This window comes from Heptranchias perlo, chromosome 16 (assembly GCF_035084215.1).
Source record: "Heptranchias perlo isolate sHepPer1 chromosome 16, sHepPer1.hap1, whole genome shotgun sequence".
NCBI classification, from domain to species: domain Eukaryota; kingdom Metazoa; phylum Chordata; class Chondrichthyes; order Hexanchiformes; family Hexanchidae; genus Heptranchias; species Heptranchias perlo.
The window spans coordinates 1,586,875-1,611,249 of NC_090340.1; the positions used below are offsets into that span (position 1 = coordinate 1,586,875).

A 24,375-nucleotide genomic window follows, 5' to 3' on the forward strand; every position below is an offset into this window, starting at 1 on the left:
TGTCCTAAAATTACGTAAACAATTTGCCCGCTCTACTGATAATGGAGGGGATTTCGCTAGCACGGAGTTCAGAGACGTGTGTGAGAATATGAATATACTTGTCATGACTTCAGCTGCTGAGAGCTCTTTTAGCAAAGGAATCATGCTGTGATTGATAACATGATGCAGAAAATTTTGGTGGATCGGCCAGAATGTAAGTTATCGACTGCCCTAGCATGGGCAGTTCACGCAAAGAATTCTTTGCAGATGGTTAGAGGATATAGTCCTTACCAGCTAGTCTGTGGGCATAATCCCAGTACAAAGAAGGTTCACTCGGTTAATCCCGGAGATGAGGGGGTGGACATATGAGGAGAGGTTGAGTAGATCGGGACTCTACTCATTGGAGTTCAGAAGAATGAGAGGCGATCTTATTGAAACATAAGATTGTGAAGGGGCTTGATCGGGTGGATGCGGTAAGGATGTTCCCAAGGATGGGTGAAACTAGAACTAGGGGGCATAATCTTAGAATATGGGGCTGCTCTTTCAAAACTGAGATGAGGAGAAACTTCTTCACTCAGAGGGTAGTAGGTCTGTGGAATTTGCTGCCCCAGGAAGCTGTGGAAGCTACATCATTAAATAAATTTAAAACAGAAATAGACAGTTTCCTAGAAGTAAAGGGAATTAGGGGTTACGGGGAGCGGGCAGGAAATTGGATATGAATTTAGATTTGAGGTTAGGATCAGATCAGCCATGATCTTATTGAATGGCGGAGCAGGCTCGAGGGGCCGATTGGCCCACTCCTGCACCTATTTCTTATGTTCTTATTACCTTTTGTTCTCGGTGATAATCCCATTACTGTAGGAGGTACTATGATTAGTGCTACTTTTTTGAGCATTTAAATGCTTTACATGCAGGAAGACAAGGCTGAGGTATCAGAAGTCGTAGAGCACTGAGGCATCATATTAGACCATCTGAGTCAGAGTTCAGTTCAAGAGATTTGGTATACTACAAAAAAGAGGGTCATAACGAATGGAAAGGCCCTGGTAAAGTGATCGGTCGTGATGGTAAGACAGTACTTGTCCAACACGGCAATCAAACTATTAAGGGTCATTCCTCATGTTTACTTGGAATGAATTATAGAATCTCGGAGTCTGAGCAGGTGATAGCAACTTGCACCTCAAATGTTCATGATTTTTTTGATGCGGTCCTGAGGAACAGAATGAGGTAGACCCAGGGATGGTCAGTGATAATATGAGTGATTAAATACACGACAGAGCCGTCACATCCAAACTACAATTACCTAAAGTGGGTACACAGGTGACTTGTGTTCCAGAAGGAACTGATGAATGGAGAGACGTGACAATTTTGGGTTGTGCAGGAAAAGCTATTGGGAAGTTTAAATATTGGTTAAATGTTCAGGATCATTGCCAAGAAGCGAGGCCCATGGACTGGCAGAATGTGGGGTGGAGAGTCAGAAAGCACAGTACGAGTGGTGATAGGGGGTCCGGCAGTGAACCTTAGAAAACGATCACAAGAGGGAGATCTTGCAATAGTAGACCCTACGGACATAGAAGTAGAGGCCCGGGCTTGAATAGATCAGACAGTGAAATGATGACCACAGAACCATCAGGTCATAAAACGAGAAGCAGAAGTCCTCGTGACCATGAAGTTTTGGTGGCTTTTTTTATTCGTTCATGGGATGTGCGCGTCACTGGCGAGGCTAACATTTATTACCCATCCCTAATTGCCCTTGAGAAGGTGGTGGTGAGCCACCGCCTTGAACTGCTGCAGACTGTGTGGTGAAGGTTCTCCCACAGTGCTGTTAGGAAGGGAGTTCCAGGATTTTGACCCAGCAACGATGAAGGAACGGCAATATATTTCCAAGTCGCTGCTAATAGACTTGAGGATAGAAGAATAAAGGAGTTGAAACAGAGGGAGTTGGATAGTTGGAGAGAATTTGGTGTTTATTCTGAGGTATCTGATAAGGATCAACCAGCTTTGTTGCATAGATGGGTTTGTACTGAAAAAATCCTTGTAGATGGGACTTATAAAGCTAAAGCAAGGTTGGTAGCTAGGGGTTTTGAAGAGAAACTGGGTGATACAGATGTTCGAGTGGATTCTCCCACTGCTGGAAAGGTAATCTTAAAAATCTTTTTGGCTCTTTTGGCCACATATTCATGGGAGTGTAGGTCGATTGACGTAAAAGCCGCATTTCTGCAGGGCGATACTTTTCAGCGAAAAGCATTTCTGAAACCGCCTAAAGGTGCAGCAGATGCAGAAGGAAAATTATTGAAGCTAAAGAAATGCATATATAGCCTGAATGATGCTTCCAGGGTATGGTATTTTTCGGTGAGATTTGTTTTGCTAAAAATAGGTTGTGTTCAGCTAAAAGCCGATCCTGCCATGTTTTATTGGTACCACAAAGGCAAACTTCAGGCATCTTCGTGACGAATGTTGATGATTTCTTATGGGGAGGTACTGCGGAATTTGAGAAATTTGTCGTTGGTAAAATTAGAGTAGAATTTAAAATTGGGAGTCAGGCCTGTGAGGCTTTTAAATATATTGGTTTAGATGTTAAGCAAAGTGAGTCTAGTATCACTTTAAATCAGCAGTCCTATTTAGAGAGTGTTATTCCCATCCTGGTAAATCATACTAGGTCATCACAGAAAGATGATATATCTAAACATAGATATATTTATGTTTATATCTAAAAAAATCTAAATCTGCAGGAAGATATCAATGGACTGGTCAGGTGGGCAGAAAAGTGGCAAATGGAATTCAATCTGGAGAAGTGTGAGGTAATGCATTTGGGGAGGGCAAACAAGGCAAGGGAGTACACAATAAATGGGAGGATACTGAGAGGTGTAGAGGAAGTGAGGAACCTTGGAGTGCATGTCCACAGATCCCTGAAGGTAGCAGGATAGGTACGTAATGGTTAAAAAGGCATATGGGATATTTTCCTTTATTAGCTGAGGCATAGAATTATAAGAGCAGAGAGGTTATGCTGGAAGTGTACAACGCATTGGTTAGGCCACAACTTGAATATTGTGTACAGTTCTGGTCACCACATTACAGGAAAGATGTGATTGCACTAGACAGGGTACAGAGGAGATTTACGAGGATGTTGCCAGGGCTGGACAATTTTAGCTATGAGGAAAGACTGGATAGGCTGGGGTTGTTTTCTTTGGAACAAAGGAGGCTGAGGGGAGATTTAATTGAGGTGTATAAAATTATGACGGGACTAGATAGAGTGGATAGGGAGGACCTATTTCCCCTAGCAGAGAGGTCAATAACCAGGGGGCATAGATTTAAAGTAATTGGTAGAAGGATTAGAGAGGTGCTGAGGAGAAATTTTTTCACCCAGAGGGTGGTGGGGGTCTGGAACTCACTGCCTGAAAGGGTGGTCGAGGCAGAAACACTCAACTCATTTCAAAAGTACTTGGATGTGCACTTGAAGTGCCATAACCTACAGGGCTACGGACCAAGTGCTGGAAAGATTAAGCTGGAAAGCTCTTTTACGGCTGGCATGGACGCGATGGGCCGCATGGCCTCCTTCTGTGCCGTAACTTTTTATGATTCCAAAGAGAAGACAGAGAAATTCCGAAGTTTGATTGGTCAGTTGAACTGGTTGTGCACTCAGACTAGACCAGATGCTAATTTTGATGTGTTGGAGTTAAATACTTCAATGAAAGATCCTGTAGTAGAGAATGTTTTAAGGACAAATAAAAGATTATGGAAATTAAATATAGATAAATGTACACTTAAGTTCCCATCCTTAGGTGACCAAAGAAAATGAAGCTAGTTATCTGTAGCGATGCTTGACATGCTAATCTTGATGATAGGTATTCTAGTGCAGCTGGTTTCATATGGGTGAGAATGGGAAATGTTGCCCTTTAGCTTGGGAAGGTAAGAAAATAAAAAGGGTTGTTAGAAGTATTCGAACTGCTGAAACACTGGCCCTCGTAGACACAGTGGATACGGGATTCTATTTGGCAAATATTTTGAGTGACATCCTGTATAATGGGAGGACTGACGATTGTCCACGTAGCATTCTATGGGTATACTATCAGTCATTATGGAATAATATACACTCTACTAAAAATGTAAGTGAAAAATGTCTACGCATTGACCTTGCTGGTTTGAAACAAATGCTGGAGAGAAAGGAAATCTTCAAAATTAAATAGGTAGATTCAAGCCATCAACTATCAGGTTGTTTTACAAAAAGAGGTACGTGTACAAGAAGCTTAGAGGGATCCTGGTGAAGGGTCGGATCACAATGTACTGTTTTGTTCAGTATAAGAATTTTTTTGCTTGTATTTATATAATTTTTTTAATTTGAGAAGACAGAGAGGTAACTGTTAATTGTATAAAAATTAATTACATCAATTGATGAATGATTAAGTTCAGGTGCACAAGCAATTGGGCACTCTCTGGCTCCCATATATAAGGGAGTAGGCTTGGGGAGAGGTGGTGAGTTTTTGTGTACGGGATGCATTGGGTGTAATGTGAATCCCAGATTATAGGCAATTAAAAGTATTCAGTCCTTCGCTGTCCAGCAATCCATTTTTTAAACACGCCACCAGTTCCTGGGATTAGACTGTCCCTGGGCTGCGCTCCACACATCTCAGTCCTGGGATTAGACTGTCCCTGGGCTGCGCTCTACACATCTCAGTCCTGGGATTAGACTATCCCTGGGCTGCTCCTTACACACCACCAGTTCCTGGCATTAGACTGTCCCTGGACTGTTCCCTACAAAGTGATACTGATTTCAAGCTGTCAATGGTCCCTCTAATTCCCTTATCCCAAACTAGTGTCGTCCCAGACACCATTCCCCTCCCTCTCACCATTGGTATGGAGCCAAACATGAACCTTGCAAGTACTTTAATACCCAGACAACCCAGTCCCCTCCTTCCGGAGCGCTGTCAAAGCCCAACTCGTCCCAAAAGTGATCCTGACTGCAATTCCACCGAGTGTTCTCAGAACCCTTCTTGTACAATGACTCACAGCTCCAGCCTTCCCTCTACCTTCTGACATAACACAGACCCTTGCACCTGCTTCCTCTCATTCTTCAAACTCAATCCGTTGCTTTCAGCTGGTACTGAACACACTCAATCACGTGCTGACTCACTCGCACACGCGTTCACTTTACCTAAAGGCTTCCTGCTTTCTGTTTTTTTTTAAAACCAGTTTATTTTTTTTGTTCCACTCTGTCTCGAGCCCCTTCCCTTTGTCTGGCAGCAGGTGAATGTACAGCAAAGGAAATGAGAGAGAGAGAGAGAGAGAGAGAGTGCTGGAGCTGGCAGCGGCAGCAAAAGGCTTAGTGATTAACAGCAGTGTGAATGTGTGTAGCTGAGAGCAGCCTGTGGCGGCAGCAAAAGCCTACTGCACCTGGTATTCCCAGGCGGTCTCCCATCCAAGTACTAACCAGGCCTGACTCTGCTTAGCTTCCGAGATCAGACGAGATCGGGCGTTTTCAGACTAGTGTGGCCGTAGGCATTTATTGACTGGCTTTTTCTTTACTTAAAGGATTGCAATCCTGTGGCTCATTCTTTTTGTTGATTTCTCTTTCCTTTTCCTTCCATTTCCCCCATTCCCCACCTTGTTCTCTTCCTCTCTCGGTGTTCAGCCTCCCCCACACAAACTACAAGCCCCATCCTTCCTGGCCTTCCCCTTGCCTCAACCTTCAAAACAGAATTTGCTTCACCATTCACTCACTCACTCCTGCAAAATGATTACTCCCTCATGCCTCAAAGTACACACAATCGGGGAGCAGCCTTTTCTCTTCTCTCAGGCCCCGCAGCTTATAAAAGGCTGAAATCCAGACCCCAATTCTAGTCGCATTTGCCCAATTCAGACCATGATCCCGATTTGCTGCAAGAAAATGAGGCGAGGAAAGCAAGTTTGGGAGAGAGTCCAAGAGAGAGAGCAAAAGAGAGAGAGTGTGCATCAGCTGTGAGCGAAAAGAGTGTCAGATGAAGGCAGTGTGAAGGTGCAGAACAGCTAGCAGCCTCTGCTCACAAGAAACGTCAACTGCCCCCAGTATTCCCAGGCAATCTCCCTAAGCAAATTCTAACCAGGTTCTGTTTGACTTCTAAGATCAGACAGGATCAGGTGCTTTCAGAGCAGTGTGGCAATAGGGGGGAGGCTGCTTTGGTTCACTTTACTTAGAATCATAGAAAGGTTACAGCACGGAACGAGGCCATTTGGCCCATCAAGTCCTTGCCGGCTCTATGCAAGAGCAATCCAGCTAGTCCCACTCCCGCCCTATCCCCGTAGCCCTGCAATTTTTTTACTTTCCAGTACATATCCAGTTCCCTTTTGAAGGCCATGATTGAATCTGCCTCCACCACCCCATCAGGCAGCACATTCCAGATCCTAACCACTCGCTGTGTTTAAAAAAAAAAAGTTTTTCCACATGTCACCTTTGGTTCTATGCCCTCTGGTTCTTGACCCTTCCGCCAATGAGAACAGTTTCTCTCTATCTACTCCGCCTAGACTCTTCATGATTTTGAACACCTCCATCAAATCTCCTCTCAACCTTCTCTATTCCGAGGAGAACAACCCCAGCTTCTCCAGTCTATCCACGTAACTAAAGTCTCTCATCCCTGGAACCATTCTAGTAAATCTCTTCTGCACCCTCTCTAAGGCCTTCACGTTTTTCCTAAAGTGCGGTGTCCAGAACTGGACACAATACTCCAGTTGTGGCCGAACCAGTGTTTTATAAAGGTTCAACATGACTTCCATACTTTTGTACTCTATGCCTCTATTTATAAATGAAGTTGATCGCCAAGTTCCGCACCCATGAGGACGGCCTCAACCGGGATCTTGGGTTCATGTCACGCTACACGTAACCCCACCAGCAAAAAGGGGGAAAAAATTTATATGTTTTTTAAAATTCTCTCTCTCTCTCTCTCTGCCATTTTGAGTTTCTTTCTGCCTGCCTGTGTAAAAGACACAATGTATATCGAGTGTACTGGGACGTGCTGTTCTCCGTGACTGGCCTGTTTGAATAACAACAACACCTTTTGATTGGTGTGATGCTGTCCCAACATCGTATAAGATATGCGATTTGAGAACCTTTTCATTCAATCATCTGACGAAGGAGATAATCTCCGAAAGCTTGTGATTTAAAAATAAATTTGTTGGACTATAACCTGGTGTTGTAAGATTCCTTACATCTATTTATAAAGCCCAGGATCCAGTATGCTTTTTTTTAACCGCTTTCTCAACCTGCCTTGCCACCTTGAACGATTTTTGCATGTATACCCCCAGTTCTCCCTGTTCCTGTACCCCTTTTAGAATTGTGCCCTCTAGTTTATATTGCCTCTCCTTGATCTTCCAACTGAAATGTATCACTTTGCATTTTTCTGCTTTAAATTTCATCTGCCACATGTCCCCCCATGCCTGTCAATATCCTTTTGATGTCTATCACTATCCTCTTCACTGTTCACTGCCCTTCCAAGTTTCGTGTCATCTGCAAATTTTGAAATTGTGCCCTGTACACCCAAGTCTATGTCATTAATGTATATCAGGAAAAGCAATGGTCCCAGCACCGGCCCCTGGGGCACACCACTTTACACCTCCCTCCAGTCCGGAAAACAACCGTTCACCACTACTCTCTGTTTCATGTCACTTAGCCAATTCTGTATCCATATTGCTACTGCCCCCTTTATTCCATGGGCCGCAATCTTGATGATAAGCCTACCATGCAGTACTTTATCAAACGCCTTTTGAAAGTCCACATACACTACATCAACTGCATTGCCCTCATCTACCCTCTCTGTTAAACACAATTTGCCTTTAACAAATCTGTGCTGGCTTTCCCTAATCAATCCACACTTGTCCAAGTGACTGTTAATTTTGTCTATGATTATCGCTTCGAAAAGTTTCCTCACCACCAAGGTTAAGCTGACTGGCCTGTAGTTGTTGGGTTTAGAGGCTCCCTGCTTTGTGTCTTTTTTTGACCAGTTTATTTTCTTGTGTATTTTTCACTCTGTCTCGATCCCCTTCCCTTTGTCTGGCAGCAGGAGATTTTGCAGCAAAGAAATGGCAAAAGAGAAAGAGGTAGGGAGGAAGACAGTTTGACCCTGTTTAAATCTTCAATATGGGGGGGCATTTAATGGCTGTTTGAAAGGGCCAGGGTGGATAGGGGGAGTCCCAAAAATCCTGAGCCCAACTCCGCTCGTAACCAAACACAGCCATATTAGTGAGACTGACAATTACAACAACAACAACTTGCATTTATATAGCGCCTTTCATGTGGTAAAACGTCCCAAGATGCTTCACAGGAACGATTTTCAAGCAAAATTTGACACCAAGCCACATAAGGAGATATTAGGACAGGTGACCAAAAACTTGGTCAAAGAGGCAGGTTTTAAGAAACGTCTTAAAGGAGGAGAGAGAGAGGCGGAGAGGTTTAGGGAGGGAATTCCAGGGCTTGGGGCCTAGGCAGCTGAAGGCACAGCCGCCAATGGTGGAGCAATTAAAATCGGGCAAGAGGTCAGAATTGGATAAGCACAGAGATCTGAGACAATTGTAGAGCTGGAGGAGGTTACAGAGATAGGGAGGGGCGAGGCCACGGAGGAATTTGAAAACAAGGATGAGAATTTTAAAATCAAGGTGTTCCGGGAACGAGTGTAGGTCAGTGAGCACAGGGGTGATGGGAGAACGGGACTTGGTGAAAAAGTAAATTGAAGGCGTATGCGAGGGGTAGAAAGCAAGATGAATGGGGCAGGAGGAGAAGGGAGCTGCTGAGCTCAGCGAGCTACACTTCCCTGCACACATCAGCAGAAAATGTGGCCTGCACTTTCCCTGATACATCACCAGTCACTTTCCACCCAAAAGAAGAAAGAGAGAGGAAAAAGAAGCAAAAGAGCACAGAGAAGGGTGCAGGAAGGAAGGAAAACTGAGATGGGCAGAAGAGAAAGGAAAGAGGGGGGAGAGACTGAGCAGCAGCAGCAGCAATGTGAAGACAGCAGACAGGTAACAGAGAGAACCATGTTCTCTGATTTACCACGAGCAATTCTCAGAAACCTACATCATTAATAAATTTATTTTCAAAACTCTGAATTTATCCCTAGCTTGGTATTGGTGCAGCTGAAGAAGTGATGGAAGTTTGTGACAGAATGTGCAGGTTGTTTAAAAACCTCACTACGATCTCTGGGTAGTGATTATTCTCTGGCTGTTATTAGTGTTGCATTTGTTATTTTCAGATGTGCTAGAAGCAGGGAGACACTGGGCAGGCTAGTGTGCTGCCTGAGTCCTTCTGTAAAGTCTGTTATTCATTCTGCTTTTCACAGCGCGTGTTGAATCTGATGGGGAATGAAGTGGTGAAGAAAATCTCTAACTACAGGAAGCTGTTGACCGTGCGCCTCCACCAGCTGACGTACTTGGATGACAGACCAGTCTTTCCCAAAGACAGGTATGTGACTGAGCAGCTCTCTGGCCAGAGAAAGCCGCGTGTTCGCTGCAGGAGGACATCTGCCACAAATAGAGAGCAGCTGTCTGTTCTTTCAATGGGCCGGTGAGGAGCCCATTGCTGTATAAATGTAGTGGGGAGATGAGGCATCGGTATCTTTAGCCCACTAATTCCCAGAACTTCCCAGAGTTCATCATTTCCTCGCAAGGCCATTCAATCATATAATGCTGCAGCACAAAAACAAGCCGATCAACCCAGTGAGCCTGTCTTGGCCTTTTCCTTCACAGGAGCCCCATTCTCCGACTCACTCCCCATACCCTTTAATATCCCACCCAGTCTAATCCCACCCTCCTGCTCACTTTCCATACCCTTCAATATCTCACCCAATCTAATCCCACCCTCCTGCTCACTCCCCATACCCTTTAATATCCCACCCAGTCTAATCTCACCCTCCTGCTCACTCCCCATACCCTTTAATATCCCACCCAGTCTAATCCCACCCTCCTGCTCACTCTCCATACCCTTCAATATCCCACCCAATCTAATCTCACCCTCCTGCTCACTCCCCATACCCTTTAATATCCCACCCAGTCTAATCCCACTCTCCTGCTCACTCCCCATACCCTTTAATATCCCACCCAGTCTAATCTCACCCTCCTGCTCACTCCCTGTATCCTTTAATATCCCACCCAGTCTAATCCCACTCTCCTGCTCACTCCCTAATCCTTTAATATCCCACCCAGTCTAATCCCACTCTCCTGCTCACTCCCTATATCCTTTAATACCCCACCCAGTCTAATCCCACTCTCTTGCTCACTCCCCATAGCCTTTAATATTCCTCTTTTTCAAGCAACTATCTAATTCCCTTTTAAGGGAATTCATGGACTCTGCTTCAACACAGTTTGTGACAGAGAATTCCACATTTTAACCACTCTGTGGGTAAATATATATTTTCTAACCTCCCCTTTAATTGTTTTTGTGATCACTTTAAGTTTTTGCCCTCTAGCTACCATCTCACTGACCAGTGAAAACAATCTCACCATATAGCGCCTCATAACCCTTCAGAATCAGAGCTCACCACTCAATCTTCTCATCTCTCGTGAGAAACTACGTAACTTCTCAAATCCCTCTTCATGCCTATAACTCCAAATCCCTGCAGCATCCTAGTGAATCTACACTGCACCTTCTGCATTCCTTTTATATCCATCTTATATTGGGAAAATGTGAACTTGTCCACTTTGGCAGGAGGAATAGAAGAGCAGTACATTATTTAAATGGAGAGAGATTGCAGAACTCTGAGGTACAGAGGGATCTGGGTGTCCGAGTACATGAGTCACAAAAAGTTTGTATGCAGGTACAGCAAGTGATTAGGAAGGCAAATGGAATGTTGTCATTTATTGCAAGGGGAATGGAATATAAAAGTAGAGATGTTTTGCTACAGTTGGACAGGGTATTGGTGAGACCACATCTAGAATACTGTATGCAGTTTTGGCTCCTTATTTAAGAAAGGACATAATTGCTTTGGAGGCGGTTCAGAGTGTAGAAGAGCATGTTAGGAGCAGCACCAGGCATACCTAAAAATGAGGTGCCAACCTGGTGAAGCTACAACTCAGGACTACATGCATGCTCAACAGTGGAAGAAAAAATGCTATAGACAGAGCCAAGCGATTCCACAACCAACGGATCAGAGCAAAGCTCTGCAGTCCTGCCACATCCAGTCGTGAATGGTGGTGGACAATTAAACAACCAACGGGAGGAGGAGGAGGCTCTGTGAACATCCCCATCCTCAATGATGGCAGAGTCCAGCACGTCAGTGCAAAAGACAAGGCTGAAGCGTTTGCAACTATCTTCAGCCAGAAATGCCGAGTGGATGATCCATCTCTGCCTCCTCCAGATATCCCCACCATCACAGAAGCCAGTCTTCAGCCAATTCGATTCACTCCACGTGATATCAAGAAACGGCTGAGTGCACTGGATACAGCAAAGGCTATGGGCCCCGACAACATCCCGGTCGTAGTGCTGAAGACTTGTGCTCCAGAACTAGCTGCGCCTCTGTTCCTCTAGCCAAACTGTTCCAGTACAGCTACAACACTGGCATCTACCTGACAATGTGGAAAATTGCCCAGGTATGTCCTGTCCATAAAAAGCAGGACCAATCCAATCCGGCCAATTACCACCTCATCAGTCTGCTCTCAATCATCAGCAAAGTGATGGAAGGTGTCGTCAACAGTGCTATCAAGCGGCACTTACTCACCAATAACCTGCTCACCGATGCTCAGTTTGGGTTCCGCCAGGACCACTCGGCTCCAGATCTCATTACGGCCTTGGACAAAAGAGCTGAATTCCAGAGGTGAGGTGAGAGTGACTGCTCTTGACATCAAGGCAGCATTTGACTGAGTGTGGCACCAAGGAGCCCGAACAAAACTGAAGTCAATGGGAATCAGGTGGAAAACTCTTCAGTGGCTGGAGTCATACCTAGCACAAAGGAAGATGATAGTGGTTGTTGGAGGCCAATCATCTCAGCCCCAGAACATTGCTGCAGGAGTTCCTCAGGGCAGTGTCCTAGGCCCAACCATCTTCAGCTGCTTCATCAATTACCTTCCCTCCATCATAAGGTGAGAAATGGGGATGTTCGCTGATGATTGCACAGTATTCAGTTCCATTCGCAACCCCTCAAATAATGAAGCAGTCCGAGCCTGCATGCAGCAAGACCTGGACAACATCCAGGCTTGAGCTCATAAGTGGCAAGTAACATTCGTGCCAGGCAATGACCATCTCCAACAAGAGAGAGTCTAACCACTTCCCCTTGACATTCAACAGCATTACCATTGCTGAATCCCCCACCATCAACATCCTGGGGATCACCATTGACCAGAAACTTAACTGGACCAGCCATAAAAATACTGTGGCTACAAGAGCAGGTCAGAGGCTGGGTATTCTGTGGCGAGTGACTCACCTCCTGACTCCCCAAAGCCTTTCCACAATCTGCAAAGCACAAGTCAGGAGTGTGATGGAATACTCTCCACTTGTCTGGATGAATGCAACACTCAAGAAGCTCAACACCATCCAGGACAAAGCAGCTTGCCTGATTGGCAGCCTATGCACCACCTTAAACATTCACTCCCTTCACCACCGGCGCACAGTGGCTGCAGTGTGTACCATCCACAGGATGCACTGCGGCAACTCGCCAAGGCTTCTTCGACAGCACCTCCCAAAACCGCGACCTCTACCACCTAGAAGGACAAGGGCAGCAGGCACATGGGAACAACACCACCTCCACGTTCCATTCCAAGTCACACACCATCCCGACTTGGAAATATATCGCCGTTCCTTCATCGTCGCTGGGTCAAAATCCTGGAACTCCCTTCCTAACAGCATTGTGGGAGAACCTTCACCAGACGGACTGCAGCGGTTCAAGAAGGCGGCTCACCACCACCTTCTCGACAATTAGGGATGGGCAATAAATGCTCGCCTCGCCAGCGACGCCCACATCCCATGAACTAATAAAAAAAAACTCGACTGATTCCTGGGATGAGGGGGTTATCTTATGAGGAAAGGTTGGACAAGTTGGGCCTGTATACATTGGAGTTTAGAAGAATGAGAAGTGATCTTATTGAAACATATAAGATCCTGAGGGGACTTGAAGGGGTAGATGCTGAGGGGATGTTTCCGCTTGTGGGAGAGACTAGAACTAGGGGCCACAGTTTAAAAATAAGGGGTCTCCCATTTAAGATGGAGATGAGGAGAATTTTTTTCTGAGGGTCTGTGGATCTCCCTTCCCCAGAGAGCGTCGGAGGCAGGGACATTGAATATTTTTAAGGCTGAGTTGGACAGATTCCTGATTAACAAGGGAGTCAAAGGTTATAGTCGGTCAACGGGAAAGTAGGTTTGTGGTCGTAAACAGATCAGCCATGATCTTATCAAATGGCAGAGCAGGCTCGAGGGGCCGAATGGCCTCCTCCTGCTCTTAATTTGCATGTACTACACAATAATCCAATCACAATTTACTTTGACCTTGTACAAGTTCAATGCCTCTTAATATAAAATGAAGGATCAATTTATCTTTTTTTCCAAGGACTAGGAACATTATGGACTAAGAGGCCATTCAGCCCCTCAAACCTGTTCTGCCAATCAATTAGCTCATGGCTGATCAGTACCTCAACTCCATTTACCCACCTTTGCTCCATATTCCTTGATGCCCTTACCTAACGTATCTAATTGCGCTTCCAGGTTTAATGACCTGTATATCTGCACGCCTGGATCCCTCTGCTCCTCCATTCCATTTAAAATATCATCATTTCAGGTATATTTTCTTTCCCTATTCTTACTTCCAAAATGTAGTACTTCAGATTTCTACATTGAATTGCGTGTGTCACGTATCAGCCCAGCTGCTAGCCTATCCCCCTGCAGTCTTTCATAATCCTCGTCAAAAGTTGACATACCCTTTAATTTGATGTCATCAGCAAAATTCAATATTATTCCCTCCGTTCCTAAATGGAGATCATTTCTCTGTATAGTAAATAATAGTGCGCAGCATAGGTGCCTGTGTAACTACTCACCACACCCGGCCAGTCCAAGAAACTTCCTTTTTCCCCGCCGTTTGCTTTCTGCACTCCAACCTCCTCTCAATCCACACGGTCACATTGTCCCTAGTTCCATGTCCCATGTGGAGAATTGGTTATGCAATGGGCTCGAGCATCAGTTCAAATGGATTTGTTTCTCCAGCCCTGGCGTGAGGAGGAAAATAAAAATTTGGTCTGATCATTTTCCCCATCCGTGGGCAAACAGTTTACAGTGGCTCCACAGGATCATACAATATGCACGTCAGGTGCAATAGGGCCTGAATCCCGCTTGGCCTGTGAGCTGAAGTTGGACTCATTAGCAATAAGGTGTCCATGGGAAGAAACTTGAATTCATACTTGCTCAGGGAGTGGAGAGGAGGAAGTGTCAAATCAGCTAAAATGAAGTGCAGGTCAAAGTTCGATGCCAATGGTGAGCGATCTCGGTAACTGCCCGATAGCCCCATAAATGAGTTTAAGGGCGAGGGGCGATGTGGAGAATTGATTGGAGACAGAGAGGAAGATAACAACAATAATTTTTACTTACATACAGTCTTTAACATAGAGATGTGTCCTAAGGTACCTCATAAAAACAGATGTCCATAGGAATATATAAGCTTTCAAAGGTTTCCTCCTTCCTCAGGTAATACATGGTGTTTACAGACTGCCCCTGCAACTGCCCGTTGCCAAGGCAATCACAGTGTTCAGACAGAGAGGTGTCACCTACAGAACCCCCGAATACACATTCAACAAAAAAAAAACAGGAAAAAAAAGAGAGAGAGAGGCAGAAACATCCGGAAGGCAGAGAAAGACAGCAAATGACCCATTATATTAAAAACAGATAGCTTTTGTTCGCTGGTGGCGTAACGTGTAGCGTGACATGAACCCAAGATCCCGGTTGAGGCCGCCCTCATGGGTGCGGAACTTGGCTATCAATTTCTGCTCGACGATTTTGCGTTGTCGTGTGTCTCGAAGGCCGCCTTGGAGAACGCTTACTCGAAGATCGGTGGCTGAATGTCCCTGACTGCTGAAGTGTTCCCCGACTGGGAGGGAACCCTCCTGTTTGGCGATTGTTGCGCGGTGTCCGTTCATCCGTTGTCGCAGTGTCTGCATGGTCTCGCCAATGTACCATGCTCCGGGGCATCCTTTCCTGCAGCGTATGAGGTAGACAACGTTGGCCGAGTCACAGGAGTATGAACCATGCACCTGGTGGGTGGTGTCCTCTCGTGTGATGGTGGTATCTGTGTCGATGATCTGGCATGTCTTGCAGAGGTTACCGTGGCAGGGTTGTGTGGTGTCGTGGACGCTGTTCTCCTGAAAGCTGGGTAATTTGCTGCGAACGATAGTCTGTTTGAGGTTGGGTGGCTGTTTAAAGGCGAGTAGTGGAGGTGTGGGGAAGGCCATAGCGAGGTGTTCGTCGTCATTGATGACATGTTGAAGGCTGCGGAGAACATGGTGTAGTTTCTCCGCTCCGGGGAAGTACTGGATGACGAAGGGTACTCTGTTGGTTGCGTCCTGTGTTAGTCTTCTGAGGAGGTCTATGCGATTTTTCGCTGTGGCCCGTCGGAACTGTCGATCGATGAGTCGAGCATCATATCCCGTTCTTACCAGGGCGTCTTTCAGAGTCTGTAGGTGTCCATCCCGTTCCTCCTCGTCTGAGCAGACCCTGTGTATTCGCAGGGCCTGTCCATAGGGGACGGCCTCTTTGACGTGGTTAGGGTGGAAGCTGGAAAAGTGGAGCATCGTGAGGTTGTCCGTGGGCTTGCGGTAGAGTGAGGTGCTGAGGTGCCCGTCTTTGATGGAGATTCGTGTGTCCAAGAAAGAAACTGATTCTGAGGAGTAGTCCATGGTGAGCTTGATGGTGGGATGGAACTTGATGTGATTCTTCGCCGTGGGTCCATAGAAAGAAAATGTCGTCGATGTATCTGGTGTATAGCGTTGGTTGGAAGTCCTGTGCAGTTTACACAAAGCCAACACACCCGGACGTCCTATCATACTCCGCCATCATTGAGGATGGGGATGTTCGCAGAGCCTCCTCCTCCCGTTAGTTGTTTAATTGTCCACCACCATTCACGACTGGATGTGGCAGGACTGCAGAGCTTTGATCTGATCCGTTGGTTGTGGGATCGCTTAGCTCTGTCAATAGCATGTTGCTTCCGCTGTTGAGCATGCTTGTAGTGCTGTGTTGTTGCTTCACCAGGTTGGCACCTCATTTTTAAATACGCCTGGTGCTGCTCCTGGCATGCCCTACTGCACTCCTCATTGAACCAGGATTGATTCCTTGGCTTGATGGTAATGGTAGAATGAGGGATATGCCGGGTCATGATGTTAAAGATTGTGGTGGAATACAATTCTGCTGCTGATGGCCCACAGCGCCGTTATGGATACCCAGATTTGAGCTGCTCGATGTGTTCTTAATGTATCCTATTTAGCATGGTGGTAGTGCCACACAGCACGTTGGATGGTGTACTCAGTGTAAAGATGGGGCTTCTTCTCTACAAGGACTGTGCAGTGGTCACTCCTACCAATACTGTCATGGACAGATGCATCTGCAACAGGTAGATTGGTGAGAACGATGTCATGTAGCTTTTTCCCTCGTGTTGGTTCTCTCACCATCTGTCGCAGGCCCAGTCTGGCAGCTATGTCCTTCAGGACTCGGCCAGCTCGGTCAGTAGTGGTGCTACCGAGCCACTCTTGGTGATGGACATTGAAGTCCCCCACCCAGAGTGTATTCTGTGCCCTTGCTACCCTCCGTGCTTCCTCCAAGTGGTGTTCAACATGGAGGAGGACGGATTCATGAGCTGAGGGAGGACGGTAGGTGGTAATCAGCAGGAGGTTTCCTTGCCCATGTTTGACCTGATGCCATGAGACTTTATGGGGTCTGGAGTCGATGTTGCGGTCTCCCAGGCCCACACCCTCCTGACTGTATACCACTGTGCCGCCACCTCTGGTGGGTCTGTCCTGCCGGTGGGACAGGACATACCCAGGGATGGTGATGGAGGAGTCTGGAACGTTGGCTGAAAGCCATACTACAGAATCATATGTATGTCAGCCTGGTGCTTGGCTAGTCTATGGGACAGCTCTCCCAAATTTGGTACAAGTCCCCAGATGTTAATGAGGAGGATTTTTCAGAGTCAACTTGGTTTGCCTTTGCCTTATGTCCTGTCCGGTGCCTAGTGGTCCGATGCCGGGTGGTCTATTCGGTTTTATTCTTAGTATGTCTTTTTGTAGTGGGATTGTACAACTGAGTGGCTTGCTCGGCTATTTCAGAGGGCAGTTTAAAAAATCAACCACATTGCTGTGGGTCTGTAGTCACATATAGGCCAGACCTGGTAAGGACGGCAGGTTTCCTTCCTTAAAGGACATTAGTGAACCAGATGGGTTTTTACGACAATCCGGTAGTTTTATGGCTACCATTGTTGACACTCACTTTTTATTCAAGATTTTATTTAATTAGCTGAATTTAAATTCCCCAGCTGCCGTAGTAGGATTTGAATTCATGCCTCTGGACTATCAGTCTAGTAACATAACCACTATGCGACCGTGGAGTGGAGAGAGTGACAGGTTTAGTGAAGGAATTGCACAGTGGGGCCTCGGTGGCTGAAAGTATGGCCACCAGTGATGGGGTGAAGGCAGTAAGGCCAGAAACACAGGAATTGAGATTCGAGTGGAGCTTGTAGGGCTGGAGGATGTGACAGAGGTAGGGAGGACCAAGAACATAGAGGGATTTAAACACAAGGATGAGAATCCTGTGGCACTTTTTCACAAACCGAGAGTTCTCCCGGTGACTCTCAACCAACACCACCAAAAACCCATTGTCTCTTCTATTTGTGGCACCTTTCTGGGTGCAAATTAGTTGCTACATTTGGTCACGCTACAACAGTTCTTACGTTTAAAGACATCACTTTGCTGTTGCAATTTTCACTTTTAAATGATGAAATGGCCGTGAACATAAGCTTATAACCCAAGGTGCCACAAAGGAACACTCTGTACAAACATGGCAAACAGATTTATCCTATGACTACACTTCAAAAGTTATTCATTGGCTATTCATTGAAGTATTTTGTCACATCCTGAGGATGTGAAAGGTGCTGCATAAATGCACGTTGCCCTTTTTATAATCTAAGCTTTTTATAATGTTTTCCAGCATTACCTGCACCCCAGGCAGGGTCTATCCCTGGCAAAGGAGCAGTAGGTCCCTAGGTTCAAATCCAATGGTTAAGTTTGCAAGTGTTGAAGTTTAACTTTGGACCGCCCCCACAGCTTGAGGGGCTCCCAGCGCGATCCTACTGCATCTGGGTTGCTCTGAGAGGAAAGTGAGACAAGAGGCTGGGAACGGGCCCTTCCTGCCTCACTCAACCATATGAAGGTCATACTTTTTTTTTATTCGTTCATGGGATGTGGGCGTCGCTGGCGAGGCCGGCATTTATTGTCCATCCCTAATTGACCTTGAGAAGGTGGTGGTGAGCTTCCCACTGATGGAAGTCCTGAGAATCCCAGGGCAGTGTGGAGGGGATAGAAACCCTGCAAAAAGTGCCTCTTCTCTCTTTCTGCAGGTTCTTGTGTCTGGAGAATGCCTGGAGCAAAGATCAGGAAAATCCCTGAGATATTAACTGCAATTTGACATTTTCCTGCACCTTGGATTTTTTTAAAAGTGCCTTTTATAATCCCTCAATCCTCCTTCTCATTTCCATTTATGAAACACCTTCTGCTTGTCCCTCCTACCGCTCCCGACCCTCCTACCGCTCCCGACTCAGCACCACTCTGGTCATCTTTACTTAACCACATTGGCCTCTGTTGCCTTTTTTTCACTCCACTGGGATGTATTTTGATTACAGCTGCCCTGTTTCATGAGCATTTCCCACTGTAGATTTCTGATTTTTGAGCTCCAGTTAATTTTCTTGAACTGACTTCACATTCCTTCAAAGTTTGCTCTTTTGAAGTGCAATCTTTTGTGCTAATGTACCAGACAAGCATTCCATCTGATGGGAAGAACATAAAATCTAGGGACATTGGGTAAAATGATGTTATTTTGATTCTTCTGTTGGATATTTACAGGATCACATTTATATTTCTGTGCCATTTCTTATGTTCATTTTAAGGGACATTATCACCTTGGTAAAGGGCTGAATAAATCCATTTGCCATGTTTGTACCTAGTGTATGTATATAGCACCTTGTGTTATAAGTTAGTGTTCATAATGTAGAAGGAACAGTTGCAACACTAATGACGTTTTTAAATACAGGAACTGCTTCTGTTCAGACTGAACTCCTTTAATCAATTTTATTGATAAAGAATTTTTAAAAACAAATCTTTTTTTCGGGCTTGCTGTAATGCAGATTGGTAACATGCTTTACACGGAGTCTTGTGTTTTTACATTATGTTCTTGGGATGTGGACAGCACTGGCAAGGCAGTATTTTATTGTGCTGAGGGCACATAGTGTGGGATCCCAAATAAGCCAGGCTGGGCGGGAGGGGCAGGTTCCCTTCTCTCAAGGGCATTAGTCAACTAGCTGAGACTCTCAACAGCAGGGAGGGCTTTAGATTGTTTCTACAACAATCCAGCAGCTTTAAAGGTCATTTTATCTGGTGCCAGCCCACCAATCACCAGATTTAATGAATTCAGTTTCACCACTTGCTATGGTGGGATTTGAACACACCACCTCTGGCTCGCTAGTCCAGTACCACAACCACAAGGCTACCGTGTGACATTTTTGGCTTCAGCTTTGAGAAATTCTGTTGCCTTTTATATAGAAATACATAGAAGTTACAACACAGAAACAGGCCATTCGGCCCATCTGGCCCGTGGCTGCCTTTGTCCTCCGCAAGAGCAAATAGTCCTATTCACTGTGTCGTTAATCTCTGACAGGGCATGTGCTGAGGCCTGGGCTCGAGGTGGGTGGAGAGCTGAGAAGGAAGAGCGGCAACAGTGGGAAACAAGTGAGCGGAAGAAGATCCAGGACAGTATTGATGCTCTGTCAGCGATCAAGAGGAAAGCTGAGGAGAAACGTAGACTGGAGGAAATGGAAGAAAGAGGTAGAAGCTGAGTTGATGTTGTCTGAAAACCTTTAAAAGAGTTGTTCATTCTTCACACTACATGCTTCACACAGCAAAACAGTTAAACCATGGAGTACTAATTGGTGTTTGTGCTGCAAGAGCAGGTGTGCACAGAGATCAGTGAGCTCTGCTTAGTTTGAGTCATTTCATTTTAACGGATGAAACATCTTGCGCAATGTGCTGACCTCAGACCCGAATTCCTATGAAGTGTCCCCTCCCCACGATGGTAATTTGTAAAAGGCATACATACAATATGAATGTCCCCATGTCGTTAGCTCTGAGTGGTGCCACACATGGTCTCCCACTGCCACATCCTGTAAAGCCTCAGGACCTGCACCATTCAGCGAATCACAGAATGATACAGCACAGAAGGAAGCCATTCGGCCCATCATGCCTGCGCAATCAGTCACTTCACTTTCCCTCTGCTAAAAGGATGTGTTCTCTGATAGTATTGTACATTTGTCCTTGAGATTGGATCTGTTCTGCAGTGTCGCTGTAGTTAGATTGAATCTTAAGATGGACCTGATAGTATTTCCTCGGGTTAATTCCTTTCCAAAAGGCACAGTCCACATTTTCTGACTGTTTCAGGGACTCTGTCCCAGGATGTGGAATGCCAGCGTTGACTGCTATTGGTCTCACACTCCAGTGCGAGTTTAATTATAATCCACAAAGCAAGAGGAATGAAAAAGTGAGAAGCAAGTTTCACACATTCTCCCCCCCCTCCGATAATCTCCTCGACCCCCTGACGATAGAGCAGATGAATGCGTGGCTGGAGAGATGGTGCAGGAGGGAGGGCTTTAGATTCTCGGGGCATTGGGACCTAATCTGGGGGAGGTGGGACCTGTACAAGCCGGACGGGTTGCGCCTCAACAGGGCCGGGACCAATATCCTTGCGGGGAGATAGTGCTGTTGCAAAAGGTTTAAACTAACTTGGCAGGGGGATGGGAACCTGAGAGGAGATTCAGAAGGGAGAGTAACAAAGCTGGAAGTGGAAGGCAGAAAAGTAGTAAGTGAAATTGGAAGGCAGCGGAAACAAAGGCCAGCAGCAAATAAGGTCAAAATAGGAAAAAATGTTAAAAAGGAGAAATTAAAGGCACTTTATCTGAGTGCTCGCAGCATTCGCAACAAGGTAGATGAGTTGACGGCACCAATAGAAGTAAATGGGTGTGATCTAGTACCATTACAGAGACCTGGCTGCAAGGTGACCAAGGCTGGGAACTGAATATTCAGGGATATTTGACATGTAGGAAGGACAGGCAAAAAGGAAAAGGAGGTGGGGCAGCGCTGTTAATAAAGGATGAGATCAGTACAATAGTGAGAAAGGATCTTGGCTCAGAAGATCAAGATGTAGAATCAGTTTGGGTGGAGCTAAGAAACAGCAAGGGGCAGAAAACATTGGTGGGAGTTGTTTATAGGGCACCAAACAGTAGTGGTAATGTAGGGCACGGTATAAAGCAGGACATTAGAAGAGCATGTAATATGGGTAATACAGTAATCATGGGGGATTTTAATCTACATATAGATTGGGCAAACCAAATTAGCACTAATACTGTGGAGGACAAATTCCTGGAATGTATACGAGGTGGTTTTCTAGATCAGGATGTTGAGGAACCAACTAGGGAAGAGGTTATTTTAGATCTAGTATTGTGCAATGAGAAAGGGTAAATTAATAATCTTGTTGTAAAGGAGCCCTTTGGGAAGAGTGACCATAATATGACAGAATTCTTCATTAAGTTTGAAAGTAATGTAGTTCAATCCGAAACTAGGTCCTTAAATCTAAACAAAGGAAACTACGAAGGTACGAGGTACAAGTTGGCTGTGGTTGATTGGGGAACTCCATTAAAAGGTATGACGGTAGACAGGCAATGGCCAGCATTTAAAGAATTAATACATAATTTGCAACAAATATGTATTCCTTTAAGGCACAAAAACACAACAGGAAAAGTAGTTCAAATATGGCTAACAAGAGAAATTAAAGATAGTATTAAATCAAAGGAAGAGGCAGATAAAGTTGCCAGAAAAAGCAGTAAGCCTGAGGTTTGGGAGCATTTTAGAATTCAGCAAAGGATGACCAAGCAATTGATGAAGAAAGGGAAAATAGAATATGAGAGTAAACTAGCGAGAAACATAAAAACGGACTGTAAAAGCTTCTATAGGTATGTAAAAAGGAAAAGACTGGTGAAGGCAAATGTGGGTTCCTTACAGACAGAGACGGGAGAATTTATAATGGGGAATAAGGAAATGACAGAGAAATTAAACAAATACTTTGTGTCTGTCTTCACAGAAGTCTTGGTGAGACAGCACCTGAAGTATTGTGTACAATCTTGGTTTCCTTGCCTAAGAAAGGATATACTTGCCATAGAGGGAGTGCAACAAAGGTCCACCAGATTCCTGGGATGGCGGGATTGTCGTATGAGGAGAGATTGAGTAGACTAGGCCTGTATTCTCTCGAGCTTAGAAGAATGAGAGGTGATCTCATTGAAACATACAAAATTTTTACAGGGCTCGACAAGTTAGATGTTAGGAGGATGTAGCCCTTGGCTGGGGAATCTAAAACCGGGGGTCACAGTCTCAGGATAAAGGGTAGGCCATTTAGGACTGAGATGAGAAATTTCTTCACTCAGAAGGTGATGAATCTTTGGAATTCTCTACCCCAGAGAGCTGTGGAGGCTCAGTCATGAGTATTGATAGATTTCTATATATTAAAGGCATCAAGGGATATGGGGATGGTGCAGGAAAATGGCGTTGAGGTAGAAGATCAGCCATGATCTGATTGAATGGTGGAGCAGGCTCGAGGGGCCGATGGCCTACTCCTGCTCCTATTTCTTATGTTCTGAGGGTAGATTCAGATGGGACAGAATCAGAACTGGAAATAGAAGGCAGAAAATTAGTAAGTGACTTAGGAAGGCAGAGGAAACAAAGGTTAGAAAATAAACAGCAATGGAGTTTGGCAGTGCGTAAAGGTTTATACCTCAATGCAAGGAGTATAGTGAATAAGGCAGATGAGCTGAGGGCACAGATAGACACGTGGCAGTACGACATCTTAGCTATTACAGAAACATGGCTTAAAGAGGGGCAGGAGTGTCACTACTCAGCGTTACTGGTTACAGGGTTTTCAGACAAAATAGAGAAGGGGATAAAAAAGGAGGGAGGGTGGCAATTTTGGTTAAAGGAACAATTACAGCTGTGAGGCGGATGATATGTTAGAAGGATCAGCAAATGTGGCCATATGGGTTGAGCTAAGGAACAAAAAAGGGGCAGTCACACTCCTGGGGGTGTACTGTAGACCCCCAAACAGTCAGAGGGAGATAGAAGAGAAAATATGTAGGCAAATTTCTGAGTAGTGCAAAAACAGTAGGGCAGTAATAGGGGATTTCAACGACCCTAATATTAACTGGGACACAAACAGTGTGAAGGATATAGAGGGCCCAAAATTCATAAATTGCATTCAGGAGAACTTTTTTAGCCAGTACATAGCAAGTCCAACAAGAGAGGGTGCAGTTCTGGACTTAGTTTTAGGGAATGAGGTTGGGCAGGTGGAAGCAGTATTAGTGGGAGAGCATTTTGGTGGTGGTGATCATAATTCAGTTAGTTTTAGCATAGTTATGGAAAAGGACAAAGATAGAACAGGAGTTAAAGTTCTCAATTGGGGAAAGGCCAATTTTACTATGCTGAAAAGTGATTTAACAAAAGTGGACAGGAAACAGCTACTTGAAGGTAAATCAGTGTCAGAGCAGTGGGAGGCATTCAAGGGGAAGATTCAAGGGGTTCAGAGTAAACATGTTCCCACAAGGAAAAAGGGTGGGGCTGCCAAATCTAGAGCCCCCTGGATGTCGACGAGCATACAGGGTGAGATAAGGCAGAAAAGGAAAGCTTATCTCAGACACCGAGAACTAAATACTACAGAAAGCCTAGAGGAGTATAAAAAGTGCAGGGTTGAAATTAAAAAGGAAATTAGGATAGCAAGGAGAGAGCATGAAAAAACATTGACAAGTAAATGGAAAGAAAACCCAAAGATGTTTTGTAAACACATTAAAAGCAAGAGGATAACTAAGGAAAGAGTAGGGCCTATTAGAGACCAAAAAGGTAACCTATGTGTGGAGGTGGAAGATGTGGGTATGGTTCTTAATGAATACTTTGCGTCTGTATTCACAAAAGAGAGGGACGATGCAGACATTGTAGTTAAGGAGGAGGAGGAGTGTGACATATTGGGTGGGATAAACATAGTGAGAGAGGAAGTATTATGGGAATTAGCATCTTTGAAAGTAGATAAATCGCCAGGTCTGGATGAAATGTATCCCAGGCTGTTAAAAGAAGCAAGGGAGGAAATAGCGGAGGATCTGACCATCATTTTCCAATCCT

General features: G+C 45.2%; 1 protein-coding gene and 1 non-coding gene across 4 annotated transcripts in view; one reads left to right on the top strand and one right to left on the bottom strand.

The window, feature by feature from the left end:
* Positions 1 to 24,375, top strand: part of dnaaf1 (dynein axonemal assembly factor 1) — a 178,378-nt gene that overhangs the window by 126,081 nt on the left and 27,922 nt on the right. For all 3 annotated transcript variants that reach the window (XM_067997601.1, XM_067997602.1, XM_067997603.1), the window contains 2 exons: positions 9,279 to 9,400; positions 19,826 to 19,992. In XM_067997601.1, the coding sequence (XP_067853702.1) occupies positions 9,279 to 9,400; positions 19,826 to 19,992 (289 nt within the window). The remainder of the gene's footprint in view (positions 1 to 9,278; positions 9,401 to 19,825; positions 19,993 to 24,375) is intronic.
* On the bottom strand, positions 5,356 to 5,474 carry LOC137333879 (5S ribosomal RNA). Its single transcript, XR_010966001.1, has one exon. It is a non-coding gene; the product is annotated as a 5S ribosomal RNA (ribosomal RNA).